At 34.3% G+C, this 19864-nt stretch overlaps 1 protein-coding gene across 4 annotated transcripts in view; it reads left to right on the top strand.

Annotated features, from left to right (window-relative positions):
* Nucleotides 1-19568, top strand: part of Neto (Neuropilin and tolloid-like) — an 803231-nt gene extending 783663 nt beyond the window's left edge. For 3 of the 4 annotated variants that reach the window (XM_074171245.1, XM_074171247.1, XM_074171244.1), the window contains 2 exons: nt 13297-13563; nt 18897-19568. In XM_074171245.1, coding sequence (XP_074027346.1) covers nt 13297-13563; nt 18897-19190 — 561 coding nt within the window. In that variant the 3' untranslated portion in view covers nt 19191-19568. The remainder of the gene's footprint in view (nt 1-13296; nt 13564-18896) is intronic. The other variant, XM_074171246.1, reaches the window with a different exon arrangement.
* Nucleotides 19569-19864: the final 296 nt, after the last annotated feature.

The raw sequence follows: 19864 nt of genomic DNA, 5'->3' as shown, positions 1-19864 counted from the left end.
ATTCAATTAATTCTGTTTCAACTCAAAGACCCTACTCTCTCATTTATAGACAATATTAGATTGAATAATTCTACTCCGCGATCACTATTCTGTTTTCTCCATTCCAATATAAAAATTTCTATTTCATGGGTATTCTTTGGATGAAACCAAACATATGTACATAATGTACGATTCAAATTCATCAATTCCCGAATTCAAAATTCCCAATTGCGACTATTCATTTCACTTCAGAAAGTATGAAATTCCATCATAAATTTGGTTTCGTTAAGAGATAAACTGGTTATGTTGGCGGAAAGAAACTGTTTTTCCGTTAATCAGCTGTAGCCCCCGTACGAACGACAAGTTGTATGGGGGCGACAGTCCCCATACAACGACAAGTCTTAGAAGTTGAGAAACTTGTGAGAGCTAAGGACTAACGAGGTCTTACCTTTTAACGTGTTATTCCTTACACGGTTTAGACTGATTCCAAAAAGCTATTTTTGCTAGAAAATCCAACCTGTTCTGAAAAATATTTTTATATACAGAGGGTCGAAGGTACGCTGAAAGCAGCCATGAGTCAGTTTGAGTCGTTTTGTGATTGTTCATGAATAATATTTGAGTAAAGAATATCACTGGAGTTTTATCCCAACACCAAACCGTCATTATAACACATCGACACGTGTTTCGATCACCAAGTGATCATCTTTAAGTGGAAGTTTGATCTTTAATATAGTTACATAATGTCAATAAAACAATTTCAAGTTTTTTCAAAAACTACACCTTACGATTTGATCTCCACAAACTTTATTTGATATAAAATATAATGTTTCGCTATCACTGTAGCTTTTTCAAGTGTATGAATAATTTTAATTATTCTCACATTAATATTTATACACTACAGGTAACCATAATTGAGACTCCCTCAAAAAATTACCTGTACCTCTATCTAAGGTAACTGTTGAATTATGATCATATAAAGCATATTACCTCACCTCTACATCAATAATAATTCTTTCTCGGATTTTAAGTTCAATAATGGTGATCTATTCAAATCCAGTTGGTCATTCATTAGAATGTTTGAATTTTGAAATATATTAATTTCAATTGCTTCCAAATGATTCAGTTTCAAACCTTAATTATCTATGTGCAAAATTTCGAACTCTTCATTAAAGATATGATTTTTTTCTAGAAGATGATTTGAATATGTTGAATTTGTTAAGGGATATTAACAAAATTCATGAAAACATCAAATTTACTATTAAAATAGAAGCAGACAACTCAATCAAATTTTTTGACTTAACAATTAGTAGAAGGAACAACAAACATGATTTTTCAATTTATCACAAACCGTCCTATACGAATATTACTAAACATTACGATTCTACCCATCATTAGCAACACAAAGTGGCAGCTTATAATAACATGATTAACAGATTATTCAATGTTCCTCTTTCAATAGATGATTTCAATAAAGAACTTAATATTATCAAGCAAATTGCGGTTAACAATGGGTTTAAAGACGAATTAATTAACAAAATACTTGCCAAGAAAGTCTACGCAAAAGCGATTCGAGACGTTTTTCCTATTGATAAAGTAGATAATCAAAATTATAGAGCTTTAACGTATTTTGAATAACCAACGGAAGAAGTGGCTTCATTTTTGAGGAAACGAGATATTAAAATTGTATATAGAACAAGTGATACGTTGGGAAAGTTAGTTGAAAATAATAAAGACAAGTCATGCAAATTCGAGAAATCAGGGGTATATAAATTAAAGTCTGGAACGTGCCCTAAGGTATATATTGGTCAAACGGGCGAAATATTTAGGAATCATATCCAGGAACATCATACGAGCTATGTAAATAAGAAAACAAATTCAACATACTCAAATCATCTTCTAGAAGAAAATCATATCTTTAACGAAAAATTCGAAATTTCACACATAGAAAATAAAGGTTTGAAACTGAATCATTTGGAAGCAATGTTAATTAATAAACTCAAAAATTCAAACATTTTAATGAATGACCAACTGGATTTAGATAGATCACCATTATTGAAATTGTTTCCTTAGAATTCGAGAAATAATTATTATTGATGTAGAGGTGAGGTAATATATTTCAGTTATTCATAATTCAACAGGTATCTTAGATAGAGGTTCAGGTAATTTTTTAGAGGTTGTCTCAATTATGGTTACCTCTAGTATATAAATATTAATGTAAGAATAATTTGAAGTATTCATACACTTGAGAAAGCTACAGTGCTAGCGAAACATGCTGTGATTCAATTTTCAAATAAAGTTTGTGGTGATTAAATTGTGAGGTGTAGTTTTTGAAATTACTATGGATCTTCATCAAGTAACGAACGAATCAATCAGAAAAAAAAATATTTGAGGTGCTTAACTGAAATAACCCTCTGAGTTATATCATTATAGCAGGATAAACTTATTGCATTGGGCTTTTCTAATTAGGTTTTTTTTTTCAATTCAAATCAGTTCATTGTCTCAAGAAACACTAAATGGTTATAATTCGGGACTGAATCTAACTTAAAAGTATTATGAAAGAACGGTAACAGAAATAAGATATTTTTTTCAATAATAATAATAACGTTTATTGCCCAACATTTCCCTATTTACAGATCAAAGTATACATGATGAAAATTTGTCCATACTATTCGATGTAAGACAAAAAAATATAAGTGAAAGGAAATAATGAAAGATTGTTAACTCATACATACTGTGTATGTTCAATTTATTCAAATTTAAAATTTCATCTGAGGCTTTCTGTGTGTGATGGATTTGCTGATACTTTATGAAAATACATAACGTATTCAAGTAACATTCCATTGCGAAATTTCCACAGAACAGTTCACAAAACCGCAATACGCGTTGTCACTATATTGTGTAAAAGCATGATGTGGAAATTGTTGGTTACTACCTACTGAATACGTTGAAGATGTTATTGTATGGTGAAATATGTGCCGCGGCTTTCCAAACTTTCCAGTGGAAATCTCACAATGAAGTGTAACTTGAATAGTGAGTTGTCGTGGATCAAAAAAATTGTATCCTCCTTCACTTTTCTACATCAACTCCAACATTCTGAGTTTCGCCGATGATACTGTGTTGGTTTGCGAAGACGAAAACTGGGTTGATTTAAAACAGTAATTAGAACATGACCTTCATCAAATCAAATTGTGGTTCGACCACAGGCTCTTATCTATACCATTCAGTAGTTATGACAACTCTCTATAAGAATATGACATCAAAATCTGCAATACGGAAGTCATCAAACACACAAAGAAAATAAAATATCTTGGAATAATTTTAGACAGCAATCTCAGATGGAACCAGCACATAGACCACATATTTCAAAAATTACGTTGCATACTTTACAAATTCAAACGGATAGCAAACATACTCAATCAAAAACAGAAAATTATGTTATATGCGAGTTTAGTAGAGCCCCATCTGAGATATGGTTCAATTGGTTGGGGTGGAGTGTCGAAAACTCATCTACATTATCTTGAGGTTATGCAGAAAAAATTTTACAGATGTATCCTACGGACAGGTTACGACTACCATAGCGATCTACTTTATTCAGAATCTGGAATATTTGATCCCAGATAGCTGTTTTTTATAAATATTACTGTTGTACAGCATAATAACAAAAAAGAATTAACTAATATGCTACACGTCGGAATCATAGTATCGTCATACCATTAATGCTCAGATCAGTTTGGAAGAAATCTTACCAGTATTTAGGACCAAAACATAACATTTTTCTTCCTGGAAATTTAAGATGCGAATCAAATCTCAAAAAATTCATGACAAAGATTAATTTATTTGTATACGAGCAGAGATATAGACAAATAGAAATTTGAATACTTACCTCCACGATTGTGGATATATATTGTGTATTCATTTATTTGTAGTCTGGAACTCTTATGATTGAAATCTCTATATCCATTAATTGTTTAATTTGTTTATATTCTGTTCAAATGTGTCCAGTTCAAACTTATGTTTTTATCCATACTTAGTACCCTTTCAATATATTAGTTCATTTTTAATTCTTCATATCCTGTTCAAATATGCCCAGTTCAAACTCATATTCTTATCTATATCTAGTACTCATTCTAATAGATTGATTGGTTTTATTTATTGATATTCTGTTCAAATGTAGCTATTTTAAATTTATATCTTACTACTTAATTTATTTAATGCATGAATCTCATTCAATGTCAGATTCAGTATTCTCATTCCTTACACACAGGCAGATCATTATGTCTCATACGATGTACTTTATCCGTTCACTGTTCATTTCTATATGTACATGTATATTTACTATAAACAATCTTGAGAAAGTGAATAAATACATATTATTATCATCATCATCATTTTTATTGTGCTTCCGTATCTGGAATTTTGGATGTATCTAAAAAAAATAAATAATTCCTCACTACGAATAAATCTATATGGAAAGTGAGAAATGAAAATTTCTATGAAAGAAAGTTTTTGGCTTTCTACTACTCCATCTTGATACAAAAAAAATGAGGGAATCTTCCAAAGAAAGAAAGGAAGTAATCAATTTGAAAATAAGTAACTCTATACATGAATGTGTAGATCATGCAAGGAAGTAACTTTCAGACATGAACTGAAAAGATGCCCTCCTGAAACAGCTACTTTCATATAAACATTGAATTACACGAAAGAAAAAAATTCTTTCGAAACAAAAACTATTACATGAACACTGAATTATACAGAAGATACTTTTCTCTAACTCAGTTTGTATTCCAAACTTTCGTTATGAAATAAAATCAGATATCATTCACAGGAGTTCTACTTTAAATGAATGGTAACAAATTGCACTTACATGGAACACTGTCATCCTCACACTGTCATCAATGTTTCGCCGTAAGACACTTGCCTTAAGGCTCTTCAGTACCAAATTTTATAACATTATTCCTAGAAAATACACACAATTCATCTATGAATTACGATTTTCAATGTCACGGAATAAGTTTGATCTACTTATGTCATCGATGACATCGTAATGACATTAATTCACCTATTCGATTAAATCACTCCTAAAAATATAACCCCTTCAATTCGAAAATTTCTATGTTTGTACCACTTTTATCTGTAACTAAAGTTACTGCAGTTCAATCATATAAGGACATTTTCAAACTTATACATCGACCGGTCGGTAGCCGGTCGGTTCGACGTGAGTGCTCTGTTCACCCACCCAAATCGGCCGCCGTGTTAGTCGCTGGTTCATTCTGCAGGCTGAACGATCGATTTTCACCTGCTATCATCCAGCACCTGTTAGGAAAACCTCGTTAGTCCTTAGATCACACAAGTTTCGACTTGTAAGGGTTGTCGTTCGTAGGGGTGCGACAGCTGGTTTACGGAAAAACATATTTCAAACATTTATATTTTTAAAGACTATTACTGGAGTTTTTTCCCAACACCAAATCGTTTATTTTTAACACCTCGACACATGTTTCGATCACCAAGTGATCATCTTCAAGAGGAAGTTTTATCTTCCAGTTTTATCTTAAAATAACGATTTGTTGTTAGGAAAAACCTCCAGTAATATTCATTACAACACCAAAGGTTCCAAATAGTACATCATAACTTTATATTTTTGTTTTATGTATGTTTGATGAATAAGTTTGAAATGTCCTTATAGGACGAAACTGCAGTAAAAGTGGTAAAAAATATAGAAATTTTCATTTCTCATTTTTCATGATGATCTCCTATCACGTAGTAACGGCTACATTCTTCAATTCGAAAAATTTACCTATAGTACAATCACAGGAATCCAATTTTCACCTTTTCTATTACTTGGGAATGTTTTGATTCACAATGTTAAAACCGCGTGTGTAAACCATTCAAAAATGTTAATCACTCATAGCTCAATAACTGTAGTTGTATACAAAATATAAAAAACAAATATCCAGTGAAATAGTAAGTTAATAATTCGTGAAAATTCGAGAATATGATAAATATCTTTGTTATCATAAAATGATGCCTCATTGGCACTTCTCAAGTCGTTCGAGATTGTTTTAACAGATTTTCAACCCAATGTTTCATCTTCAAGAAGCATTGGCAATTCCAATATTGTATGTGGACCTGAGAAAACAATCACCATAACCGTTTGATCAGTAAATTCAACCAAATTTTTATTTTATAAGGGCCGATTACACGTGCAGTAATAATGTCATTACCTGATTACCTGATTCATTAATAATGAACGTGTAAAGGTAGGAAACTGAAATGATCCGTAAGTTTCGATGCGATAATGAAGCCTATTCGAACATTTCAACTTTCTAGCATCATTCTTAGCAGGGAGGGGAGGTACTGTTAGTAATAATGATAGTGTGAAGTGAGGGCTTCATTATTTCGTCATTACTGTGATCTAGATTTCAAGAACAGCGTTACATATTGAAGCAACTAAAAACTTCAAATTCTCAAAGCTTTTTTCCGTGGCTAGTTATCTCATAGTTCCGCATTACCGTATATTTTCGTGTTAGAATTGGTCGTACCATTCGCAATAATTTATTGTAACTATTTCTTCCTCCAGTGACGACGTCCAACAGAACGGTTCATACCTAATGCAATAGTTATAGCTAGACGTGCTTTTTTCTTAAAATCCATAATCGATAAAAACAAAGTCTATGTGACTTCTACTCCACTCGAAACTTAATAATGATGGAAAAATAATGACAGTATTAATGAACATGTAAAGTGCGGAAAATGATGACAGGGAACGGCGGGTCAATTTTTAGTAATGATGTTTCGGTAATGATCTGCTGGAATGACATTACTGAACATGTAATGGGCCCTTTACGATTTCGGAAGTTGGCCCTTCTTACCTTGAATACGTTGTATCCACGTCATCATTCTCACGAATACTGTAAGAGAACTGGAAATTGTTTCACGGCGGAGTTATTAAACGTTTTCTGCCAACATTGTAATCGACCACGACAATTTTCCCGTAGATATTAATCAAAATTAATCCGGCCATAAAGCAACGCCGGTTGAATCGCTCTGAATGCCATTTTCACGCTAGAATATACAACAGCTATCAATTTTTATTAACCTGTCCACAGAAGAGAAGTTGTTGCAGAGAAAGTTTCTTTGTTTTTAAATCTCTGAACAATTGGCGTCGCTGAGATGAATTGCAGCCCACAACGGTTTTTTCCCTTTCCCGCTTTCACGCCAGTCGCCTGGAACTATAAAATGCCGGTAATTATGATGATATTCGCTCCATTAATTTTTATTACGTAGTGCGTAGATTTTGCGTCAAAGGAACTGGGTTGTTTTTTGGGGGTGTGTGTTTTGAACTGATGTGGTGTCAAGCCTAGTCCCAAGATTAATATCTGGCTGCTGTAAGATATAAACACTTTTTTTCAGTATGTTTGTCCACTGAATATGATGAATTGAACATGTTGAAAGAGAATGGGCGATAATGAACTTGTCAAGCGATGAAAGCATAGCGATGAGTTGTTATCATTTTCCATAAACAGTTTTTTTTTATCCACAGTGGTTTTCTGAATTTGGACTCCATCCATTTTGGCAGGATATTGGCGAGATTTCTCTGAGTATAAAGGCCTGCCAGGTATAGGCAGTTTATGATCAACAATACATTTTTTTCTCAAATTTGATAACAGTATTAGAAGAATAGTCACACTATGTAAGAGTGAATATTCGTCTTGGGTTCTGTATCATTGTAGTGAAATGCAAGGAAACTACACAGACCATTAGAATCAAGCTCACATAAACGCTAATAAGTAGCACAAATTGCTTTGGAGTTGACTTTAAAATCAACAACGCAAGGTTGTTTCCTAACGGAATAATAGTTATTGTTTGCTTTCGACGCCTAATCCAGATCAACAAATTTTGCAACAATCTAATTTTCAGACGTATAATACCGTGCTTCTCGCCACGAGTATTCAATTTATGATGTTTTTTTAAAACGAAACATAGCGTTTCACGCTGGATTTCAATCGCTGGAGATTAAATTCATTTAGAAAAACGTTCTCAGTAAGTTTATTCCACAGAAACGCAGTTTTTCAAATGAAAGAGTTCTTGAACTGTAAAGTTCGAGGTGTACAGAGTTGAACATCATAACGATGAGCAGTCACAGTCCGTCGCGTATTTCTGATATGTACCGCTCTTTGTGAAAACAAATGTGCCAAGTCACTGAAAGTGAAAGTATCTATATAAGAGAGACAAATGTCCAACCGTTCTTCGATGTTCCAGGCAATCAAGGCGAATGGCTCTTTTCTGAATGGAATCCAGCAGCTTCAGGGTATGCTTAGGGGTGAAGCTCCATACATGAGAACAGTACTCCTAAGAAGATCTGATCTGAGCTTCATAAAACATCAAAAGTTTCTGAGGTGTGTACAGTTTTCTGGTTCGGAACAGTGTTCCAAGCTTTTGTGAAGCAGCCTTTGCAATACCAGCGATATAATTGTGCCATGACATATTGGTGCCCATTTTGATCCCCAATAAGCTTGTCAATGCTGGAAACGGAATTGTCTGTCCTGATAATTTATATCTGGTTCGGAGATATTCATCTTTTGGCATTGAATTGAACCTGCTTACTTTCACTCCAATTTGAAATGATCTATAGATTCTCATTGAGATATGCGATGTCCTGAAATCCAACTGGAATGGCGGAACAAGTCTGCTGTCGTCAGCAAAGCAATATATTGGATTCTGGGTTGTTTCCAATAAGTCGTTGATATACAATGAAAAGAGGATTAGAAGCGATATGGATCCCTGGGGAATACCAGCGTTGATGGTAAAAGTATTCGAGAGATGTCCATCGACGGCTACTTGCAGGGAACGTTCTTCCAGAAAGCTGGAGAGCCATACACAAAAATGATCCAACAACCCATAGTATCGAAGTTCAATAAGTTCAATCGGCGAACCCTCGTGCCACACACGGTCAAAGACCTAAGAAATATCAAGCATAACAGTTCTTGTCTCTCCATGTTTCTCCATCTCGTTATTCCAAATACGCGTGACAGACGATATAAGATCACCTGTTAATCTTTGTTTCCAAAAGCCATATTGACGATCCTTCAAGATGCTGAAGTCTTCCAAATTTCCAAGGATGTGGTGGTTTACAACTTTCTCCATGGTTTTTGATACCATTGATAGCGAAGCGACCAGTCTATAGTCATTTGGAAGATTTTCCTTCTCTGAAAGTTCTGAAGTTCCACCAACGTGGATACCAGCGAAAAAAACTCTCCAGATTCTGAGGCCTGCTGCAATGAATGAATCGCGTCAGAAAAAGAAATAATTTTTGTTAGGGCAACGAGGACGAAGGAGTTCACGGGCTTTTTCCACTCCTCATACAATTGGCTCTTAGAAAAACTTCATCCATTGATCTGGAGCAGTTCACCACAACCTCGGTCATGTAACGTTTTTTCGACGGTCTGCGGCGGTGAATGATACAAAATGTCGCTTTCCAGATATCGAACCCTTTCAATAATTAGTGCTTATCGAAAAGCTTACTAAGCATAAGTATACAAAGACAGCGACAGAAATTTTGCATCACACACAAAATGGAAGGATTATGGACCACTCTGATCTGAATAATCTGTGGCAGGTCATAACATCAAGAATAAAAGTAACAAAATTCAAAAGTTGAAGAACTTTGACATACGGAGAAAACCCCTATAGACATAGATTTGAGTATAACGCATTGGGGAAATCATGCCTTTTCGTAGTTACGATCTTAAAAGTGTTGTTATACAGATGCTAAGATTATCATGTGAGGAATCTCAAAGGATTCATAAGAGTCCATCACAAAAACAGTTGATTTTCAAATATATCAGTCACAGGGCCTTTTACCCAGGAAGTCATAACATGACTGATGGCTGCAAAATATATTCATTTTATTATTCGTATTCGTTGTTAATCGTCAAATAAAAAATTCGAACGAATTTTCAAAAACATGGTGGAGTTGAAGCTATCGAAAGTTCAAGTTACTCGAGAAAGGATCCTAATATTGTCATTTTTCGGATAGTTTTCATGATTTCTGAAATTTTATAAAAATAAGCAAGCTGTCGAAAATGTAAAATTGAAAATTTTCGTATTTTTTTTATTTGCAATAAAATATTTTTTGAGAAAATTTCTGATGTTTCAAGTAGTTCGGTGAAAATACGTTATCGAAAAAATTCGATTACCAATTTTTTCAACAATAATCAATCGACCCATGCAATTTAGAGGAGATTTACGTAACAATAATGATAATTACCGTGAATAAAATCATTTCTAAGTATTTTTTTTTATATTTCCAATGGTTTTCAAATCACAAGGTGAATTTGAATGTTCTCTCTAAATATTCAAAGCTTTCACAGTTTGAAGTTATGGAAGTGATGACATTTTCTTTTTTTACATTAAATACCAAAGTCCACAACAAGCATTCTTCCGAATCACAAGAAATGCAATATTCAAGAGTACTCTAGAGTACTGCATTTCTGGTAATTGTGAAAAATACTTGTTTCGTATCTATTTTATGCCAGATATTCCAATTTCAGCTTCTGAATGCCAAATAATCAGAGATGGAAAAAAATTTCCACATACATTGCCAAAATTGTTGTGATATATTATGGAAAATAATTGGTTTTCAGAGAAATATTTGACTGTTTCGTAGGTGTCATCGAGCAGAAATGAAAATTATACAGAACTTTCTTGAAATTCATCTGCCTCAAATTAACGTAAAATTATAATTATCATATAAAGGAATAACATCCTTTTCCCATTTCTTGAATGTCTTCCAAAATTAACGTCCTAATTCAAAAGTGAGAGTTCAAATCAGGATATGAATTAATTCTTTATTGCAATGCCATAAGCAGTAGAGTATATACCGCCTCTAGGATAGAATGTGCGATGACTGTTGAAATTTTATTGGCAGTGAACAAGTTCCTGCACAATTCCCAGGGTTTCACTTCACAGAGACATCTTAGTGCCCTCTTCTGTAATATCAATATAGAAGAGAGAAAGGATGAGTTGCATGCTCCCCAAAAAGGTATTCCATAATGTAGATAGTCATTGGAAGAAAATGCATAACATCCATAGGAGATCTCACTCTTGAGTGAGATCTATTATCAGTCTATTATCAATGAATACACCAAAAATTTTCTGTTCAATTTATTTTGTGATATAGCAGCGTCTATTGGAATTTCATCAAGGGAACATTTGAATGATATTATATTCGTTTTGAATGCATTCGGAGAGAGTAAATGTGCATCGCACCAGCACTTCGCCTTCTTCAAGTCGGATGATATTATTTCATTCAGCTCCACTGAGTTTTTTCATCCCACAATATTGTAGTATTATCCGCGAATAGAGTGAAACTACCGAATATGTCAATCATAGAGATGCCATTCATTCAAAGCAGTAATAGGAGAAGGGCCCAACACAGAACCCTGTGTTGTCCTCACCATTTGACTCCAACCGGAAAAGTACGATTCGAACCAAGTGTTCGTTACACCTCTACACCATATTTATGAAGTTTTTTTGTGAAATTTTATGATTCACGCAATCAAACGCTTTTGAAATATTGCAAAAAATTGCGGCGGCTACTTCACCAGCATTCAATTCAGAGTAAATTTCATATGAATATGAATAAATTCTTTATTGCAATACCATAGAAGCAGTAGAGTATATACCGCCTCCATTTATATGTACTGTTGTTTCAACTCCTTTATGCGGAAATTTTTGACATATTTCTGAAATTGTTGATAAAGACGTCAACTAATAATTGAATTTTTGCTGTAATCTTTTTGGCAACACTGTTTTTGACAGATCACGCGTGAATCGCGTCTTATGTCATTGTCAAACTTCTTCAGTTTGGTCTATAATTTAACCATGAATCGACTTACTAATGAACAACGCTTGCAAATTATTGAATTTTATTATCAAAATTCATGCTTGGTGTGAAGAAAGTGCATCGTGCACATCTTCCAATTTATGGGCAGTTTCGTCGGCCTACTGAGGGAGCTATTCGGAAGCTTGTGACAAAATTTCGAACCCAATTTACATTATTGGACATTAAACCACCAATATGCATACGTGGAGTGAGGACCTAAAAAAAATATTGCGGCTGTATCCGCCAGTATTCGTGATGACCGTGAAATGTCGATTCGCCGCCGTTCGCAGCAATTGGGCCTCTGTTACTCCAATACATGGAAAATTTTTTGATAGGATTTGGGTGTAAAACCTTATCAGATACAACTGGTGCAAGAAGTGACACGACCTCCCACAACGTCTAACATTTGGTGAATGGGCGCTGACAAAGTTGGAGGAAGATCCACATTTTTATCGAAAAATTGTGTTCAGCGACGAGGCTCATTTCTGGTTGAATGACGTTCAACCAGCAAAATTGCCGCATCTGGAGTGAAGACCAGCCACAAGCATTGCAAGATCTACCGATGCATCCCGAAAAAGTCAATGTTTGGTGTGGATTATGGGTCGGTGGCATCATCGGGCCGTACTTCTTCAAAGACGACAATTGCCGGAACGTTACTGTGAATGGCGAGCGCTACCGTGTGATGATTGACGACTTTTTGTTGCCCAAAATGGAAGAATTGGACATGCCTGACATATCGTTTCAACAAAGCGGTGCCACATGCCACACAGCACGCGAAACAATGGCCCAATTAAGAGCTGCCTTCGGTAAACAATTTATCTCACGTTTGGGGCCCGTCAATTGGCCGCCTAGATCGTGTGATTTAACGCCTTTGGATTATTTCTTGTGAGGACTTGTTGAGGCTCACGTCCACAGGGATAAACCAGTAACGACTGACGCTTTGGAAGCCAATATTGAAGCATTTATACGTGAAATACCGGTCGATATGTTAGAGAGAGTGTGCCAAAATTGGACTTTGCGCATGGGCCATCTAAAGCGGAGCCGCGGACAATATTTGCATGAAATCATCTTCAAACATTGAATTATATTGATCTTTCAATCGATTCCGATGAAAATTCCATCCATTTTTTCAAATTTTCTGTGTTGTTTTGAAAATCATATCCTATACCTCTTAAAATATCACCCGTTATATTGGGGCAGCAGATTGACGTTTTATTTACTTGCAGTATAGAAAATATAACCACAAATTATCAGCTTTGCAGAAACTTTCTGCTGCCTCCATTTCAATAAATGATCAAGTTAGGTAAAATATCATATTCGTTGCGAATTTTTGACGAAGGTCCAACAAAATACATTCGTAACGTATCCGCTCCAACTAATTCAACATCCGTCCGATTACACCACACGTAATGACATGATATCGTCTGTTTCAGGAATACATACGACAAAGCCGTGAGCAACAACTCAACGAGCTGGAAAAACAAGAGCCGTCAGAGAAGCAGGCGCCCTCCAAGATGGGAAGCCGATCTCGATCGCACAGCACCCAGTCGACGGACTCGAACAGATTCGACGCTATAAACGCCGTGACCAACACGACGCCTTGCTACGTCCCTGGCGGAGATGTTTTGCCAATTCTCATCAGGCACGACCACAGTATGAGCCCTTCTAACGGAGATGCTTACAATACGAACATTTATACGGTGAGTAGAGATTATGTTTCCTCAAACTTTTTGTGGCCACGACTAGTAATTAACGTTGTAAGTTCTGACAAATATTGAACAAAACCCACGTTGAGTTTTTGTTTTGGTTTGGGAAATTTTCACCTTCCTCAATATTGAAAAAATTGAATTGGGAGAGGTATCTTTCAGAAGGGATTATTTTCTGGGAGAGAAGGATTTTGGCTTTCTATTTCTTCTTTTCTTCATACACATTTATATGGGAATCATCTGAAGAAATTGAGAAAGCATTCAATTTCGTAATGAACTCTTTGATAAGATGTGTAAATCATGAAAAGAAGTAACTTTAAGGCATAGACCGAAATAAATTTCAATTTTTTACACTCAATGAAAGATAAGACACAAATTTATTACAAATACGATTGAAACAGAGTTAGGATATCTATGGAACGCCATATTACTTTTCGTTGTCACAAATATTCATTCTTCAATTTATTCACCTAACAATTTATTCGTTCGAATTTAATTGATTCATGCATTTGTTCGACACATTAAAAACGATTGTTCGCAAAATTTGTTCTATTTTAAATGACACTTGATTTTAAATGTTACATGAATAAAATTGTTATTCGAATAAGAAAGACTAATGAAATAACTTGAACTTCTATTGATTCCGAAGAAAAATATTGTTTCAGAGTATTGGAAAATGGAACGCCACTTTACTATATATTATGCTAAAAAATAATCTATATACATATTTATAGTTCAACTCAGCAATGAACAAACATTTTTATTCAACAGTCAATGGAATGTATTATTCGAGTAAATTCAACAAACTTTTCAATCCCGCATATAATTTTGACCTTTGAATAGAATGTTGGTTATCTATATCACTGTTGAATTATAATGAAACTTCAAATTCACTTTCTAAAAGTAAGTTTGGGAATAAAATTTCAATGAATATATTTGAATGACTGTCAAAGTTACCCCATGAAACATTGTTGGTAATAAAAATAGACTATCGTTTGTCTGAAAATATAGCAAATTAACTTTCCATACTAAATATTTTTCTATAAATAATAAAGATTGTTATATTTTAATTTTATTGAAAGTGTTGAATATTTCTAACATTCACTTTAATACATTCAATTTAAAATTTGGTTACAACTTTTGTGCAAAACATTCTCAATCAAGTATCATTTTATTTCATCAATCTTTTTAAAAAGCTGATTTCTGACAAAGAATGGAATTTTTTGATGATTTTAAAAGTTTGCTGTATTTGAAAGATACATTTAAAACGATTGTTGATAATTTTAATTCGGCGCTGGTATCGAGCGGATTTATCAAGAACTTCAAGTGTTACATATGGCAACATGCTAGTTCATTTGTAAATTATCAACAATAAATTTAATTCATGTATTACTGAAATTCAACAAACAAAATAATTCAATTCTTTTCAAAGGAATATCAATAAAAAGTAAAACCGCGTGGCACGCCGTTTTACTTCCTATTAGTATTTTGTGAAAATGAATTGTTTTGATTGTTGCATCTAGGTGATACATGAATTACATTGATTGTTGATCATTTTTATTCGTCGCTGCGATCGAACGGATTATTACCGTACTATGACCAACACCATACATATATGCAGTTATGTAGTCCCGACTTCAGCGCCGAATAAAAATAATCAACAATCAATTTAATTAATGTATCACTGAAATTCAACAAACAAAATAATCCGGCTCATTTCAAAGGAATATTAATAAAGAGTAAAACGGCGTGGCATGCCGTTTCACTTTCTATTGGCATTTTGTAAAAATGAATTGTTTTGATTGTTGCTTTTAGGTTAAAAATGAAATAAATTGATGTGTGACAATTTTATCCGGCGCTGCGGTGGGACGGAATATTGTGTTACTATCACTAGACTATCATGTTGCCAGATTTAAAAATTCACCTTCTGCAAGAATCCGCTCGACGCTAGCGCCGAATCAAAAATATCAACAATCGTTTTAATTCAAGTAACTATAATAATCAACAAACAATTTTATTCATGTTTCACAGAAATTGTAGTAAATTATTCGATAGTTACAAAAAAAGTATATATGACAAACATTTACTTCCAAAAATTTCAAACAATGAATCTATAGTATAACTGTAGGCAAATTTTCATCAAACAAATTAATTTATGTAACATTTTAAATGAAGTGTCATTTAAAATAGAACAAATTTTGCGAACAATCGTTTTTAATGTGTAGAACAAATGCATGAATTAATTAAATTCGAACAAATAAATTGTTAGTTGAATAAATTGAGGAATGAATATTTGTGGCAATGAAAAGTAAAACGGCGTTCCATAGACATCGGAAGTGAATTTAAACTTATAATCTGAAAAACGACAACCATATCGAACTCTGTTCAAGGTATTGGATCAAAATCTCATCAAATTTGGTTCATTTGAAAAGCCGAGGAAAAAATACGGAGACAAAATCAACAATCAAAATTTGATAAATTAGGTGTGTATGAGGTAAATTAGACATTGTGTCATTTTCAATGAAAATAGAACTTTGAACAAATAACAATAATCAACTAAAATATAAAGACAAAAGTAAATCACAGCAAATTCTCAAAATGCTGGCCTTGTTCATGATAACACAACTGTGCCCTTCTTCGAATATTATTTCGAATTTTCCTCCTCCTCAATCTTCCGAACTCTCCAACAATGCTGTGTTGAAAGTCCTCAATATTTTGATATTCCCTCTAACCATAAACTCTGTTTTTCAGTGTACCCCACAAGAATGTATCCATAACACTCAAGTCTGGAGATCTTGCTGGCCACTTCACCGGCCCATTATTCCCTATCAATTTATCACCAAACCTTTCAGTCAGGTAATTAGATACTCGTCTGGTAGTGTGCGGTGGAGCACCATTATTTCGAAACCAGATGTTGTTATAGTTAGCCAAAGATAGATCATCCAAATAGTCTTTGAAAATGGACATTAAAATCTGGTGATAGGTTTCTCCCTTCAGAATTCCGTCAAATAAATGGGGACCCAAAATCGTATCTTTGTAAATTCCTGCCCACACGTTAATACTCAATCGCTCGAATTTCTCGGAACTGTCTGCGGTTATTTATGCTCCAAATTTGTTCGTTATTTTGGTTGAATATCCGACAATTCGTAAAAGTGTATTCATCTGTCCAAATCACATGTTCCAGGAAAACAGGAATATCAGATCTTCTTATTAGCCAATTACAAAATTCTAATCGCCTTTCAGGATCACCTGGATTCAATTTTTGAAATATGTGTATTTAATAACATTTCAAACCGCTGTTTTTGAGATGTATCCAGGCACTTGTATGACGAATATTCATTTTGGAGGGAATTTGACGTGAAGATTATGAATTTAATTCGATGTGGTTGTCGTCTATCGGGATACAAGTTTAAATGCATTTCCGATGTCCAAACACTCTTTCTATCGTATTTGTAATAAATTTGTATATCTCTTTTTTCTTCATTTGCGAAATCCATTCATCGCCAAAAATTCAATGACGTATACAATACAATAACAAAATGTCATTGAGTGTAACAAATTGAAAGTCAAATTTAGAAACATCAAAATGCCCATTATTATAAGAATTTTTTTTCAATATCTCCAATTTTTCGAAAAAGAATGATTACTTATGATACATCATTGAAAAGGTAAAATCTGGTTCTATTCAAAACAGAAAGAATCCAATGTAGCGCCCATTAGAAAAAAATCAAGTTGATGATGGTATCTGGAAGACGAAATGTCGAATAGCAATTCTGAAAACTCTGTTATATAGCAGGGAAAAATTGGCGATGTAGAAGTGCAATTAATTTTTTAATCCTTAGAAAAATGAAGCCAGAAGAAATAAACACCATTTTCCAAAATTTCCAATTTTCATTGTATTAGGGTAGCTACCTGTCGAATTCATTAAGTTGCCAAAATTATATTTTGGAGAAAGCGAAACACTTTGAAAAAAGAAGTAACGACAGGACCGTAATTTAAAATTGTTGTCACTGACAATTGAGACAAGGTAGTCATTTCAAATGAAACGCTATAAAAATATCAAATGTGATATACCCTTGGATTGTGAATTTATTGCTTTATCAATATCTGTAATTGAAGAGACAGGTCCGTATTTGAAAAAAAAGGTTAAATTTTCGTTTTGAAGGCATCCGGCGATTTTCAAAAAATATTCGTGTGTACTTACGTATTTTGATGCGTAGATTACGTATCCGAAAGAAAAAAGCGGCGCTCTCCCTTATTTACAAAGTTACGGCTCTTCAAAGTTCAGAAAAGGACAACTTTTCAGTCTTCTTTTTCACCAAATACACTATTTGAAACCACAAGCATTTATTCACTAGGTTACCTTTACACCTTATTCCTCCTTCTTTGACACTTTTTACTTCAATAATCAACATTTTTCTTATAAAAAACTTAATTTAAAAACAAATGCTCCTCCTGGTGACATTCTTCTATTTCTAGGTTAGTTACTAGTGACATTTCAGAAAAAATCGGTTGGTATTTGCCGCCGCCTACTATTTCAAATTCGTAATACACCACCAAAAACCAATTTACGATCTAAAGAATGAAGGTAAAAAACATTTGAATTACTTCAGGAACATTGACTGCATCACTCGTACCAACCTTGCCATTAACCTTAAAAACGTAAAATACAGAGATATGTAACCAATAAAAATGTTAATTATTGAAGTGAAAAGTGTCAAGTGGAAGGAGGAATAAGGTGTAAAGGTGACCTAGTGAATAAGTGCTTGTGTTTTTGAATAGTTCATTTTGTGAAAAAGAAGGCTGAAAAGTTGCCTTTTTTTGAACTTTGAAGGACCGTAACTTTGTAAATAAGGGAGAGCGCCGCTTTTCTCTTTCGGAATTGTAATCTACGCATCAAAATACGTATGTACACTCAAAAATTTTTTCAAAATCGCCGGGTGTCCTCAAAACGAAAATTTACCAAAAAAAGTTTATGGTGGCCATTTTGACACCAAAAGTTTTATCGAATATTTATTATTACATCTTCATAGTACACTTCGAATACAATAACTTTTTCTTTTCCATTTTTTGATATTCTCCGAAATAACAATTACATTCGAAAAAAAAAAACGAAAAACAGCATTTTTGGGCAAGAAGGGCAAGTGTGCCCGTAATTTTTTCAACCATTGTATTGTTCCCGATGACAGTTACTTTTTTCCCATTTAATCGTCTTCGTATTTGTTACGGTTTAGAATATAATAATATTACCACATGATAAAAAAAACGGTCTGTATACATAAAATAAATTGTGAAATGAATTCTTCATCACAGTGAGTTTTTTCTAGGTGGACAATGAAAGCCCGCCACAAATGTGTGACAGTGCGTGTCAGACCCGCGAGAGCCTCTTCACGACCCAGGGGTACAGCTCCGGAAACACCACCCCCAGCCACAGCATCCACACGAACTCGCCCCCTGCCCCCTTCAGCACGTTCGGCTACAAGAAGGAGACCAAGTTCAAGGCGGAGGCGAAAATCGAAATGACGCCCAACAACTACGTCGCGAAGCATCAGCAACAAAACAGGAGGCCGTACAGCGTGCAAACGACGAAGTCGGCGCCCGACGTCATCGTCACCCACTGACGAACGCACAAGGCCGAGTGGGAGCCGTACAAGAGGCGGTACCCACGGCTACATTCGGGGGCCATCTCCGCCGCTGTCTTCGAAGATATGTTCGCAGCAGAAGGGACTCAAACGTACGATACTGATTTTTATACATAATATTAAATATATTTGAACGTCTTCTTGTATTGATAACACGGCCGTTTTGGATGAGATTGTTGGAAAGATGTTTTAATTATGAGTGAAAATAAGGGTGTACGTTCATAATATAATTCTATGAGATATTTGGTCCCATTCTTACCTCAGCTGAAGCGCAGTGTATTGCAAATATTATTCAAATACAGGGTCTTTCACGACGATCATTCGTTAGGAATATATGGAGAACGATTCAAAATAAAAACTTGAAATTTTGTGGTAGTGAGTTTAACAAAATGGCCTTCTCAACTAAAACATTTTTAACTTCCAGTCTCTTTGCGTTATACCGGAAGTTGACGGGAACTTTCTTATTTCAAATAGAACACCCTGTCTTTTATTACATTTTTGAATTTCTCAGCACATTTTAGGCCCACTTTGTATAACAATGCCTATACCCAAATTTGTTAGTTTTCAAGATATTAGATTTTTTCTGAAAAATTTGTCAGTTACAGCACCACTCCGAAAAACTCATAACTCCTAGGCAGTAACAGTTGAAAATG

Source organism: Leptinotarsa decemlineata, unplaced genomic scaffold, assembly GCF_025532065.1.
Source record: "Leptinotarsa decemlineata unplaced genomic scaffold, Ldec_3_MD MMD2_tig00000010_RagTag_RagTag, whole genome shotgun sequence".
Taxonomy (NCBI): domain Eukaryota; kingdom Metazoa; phylum Arthropoda; class Insecta; order Coleoptera; family Chrysomelidae; genus Leptinotarsa; species Leptinotarsa decemlineata.
This window is presented reverse-complemented; position numbering and strand designations above follow the sequence as displayed.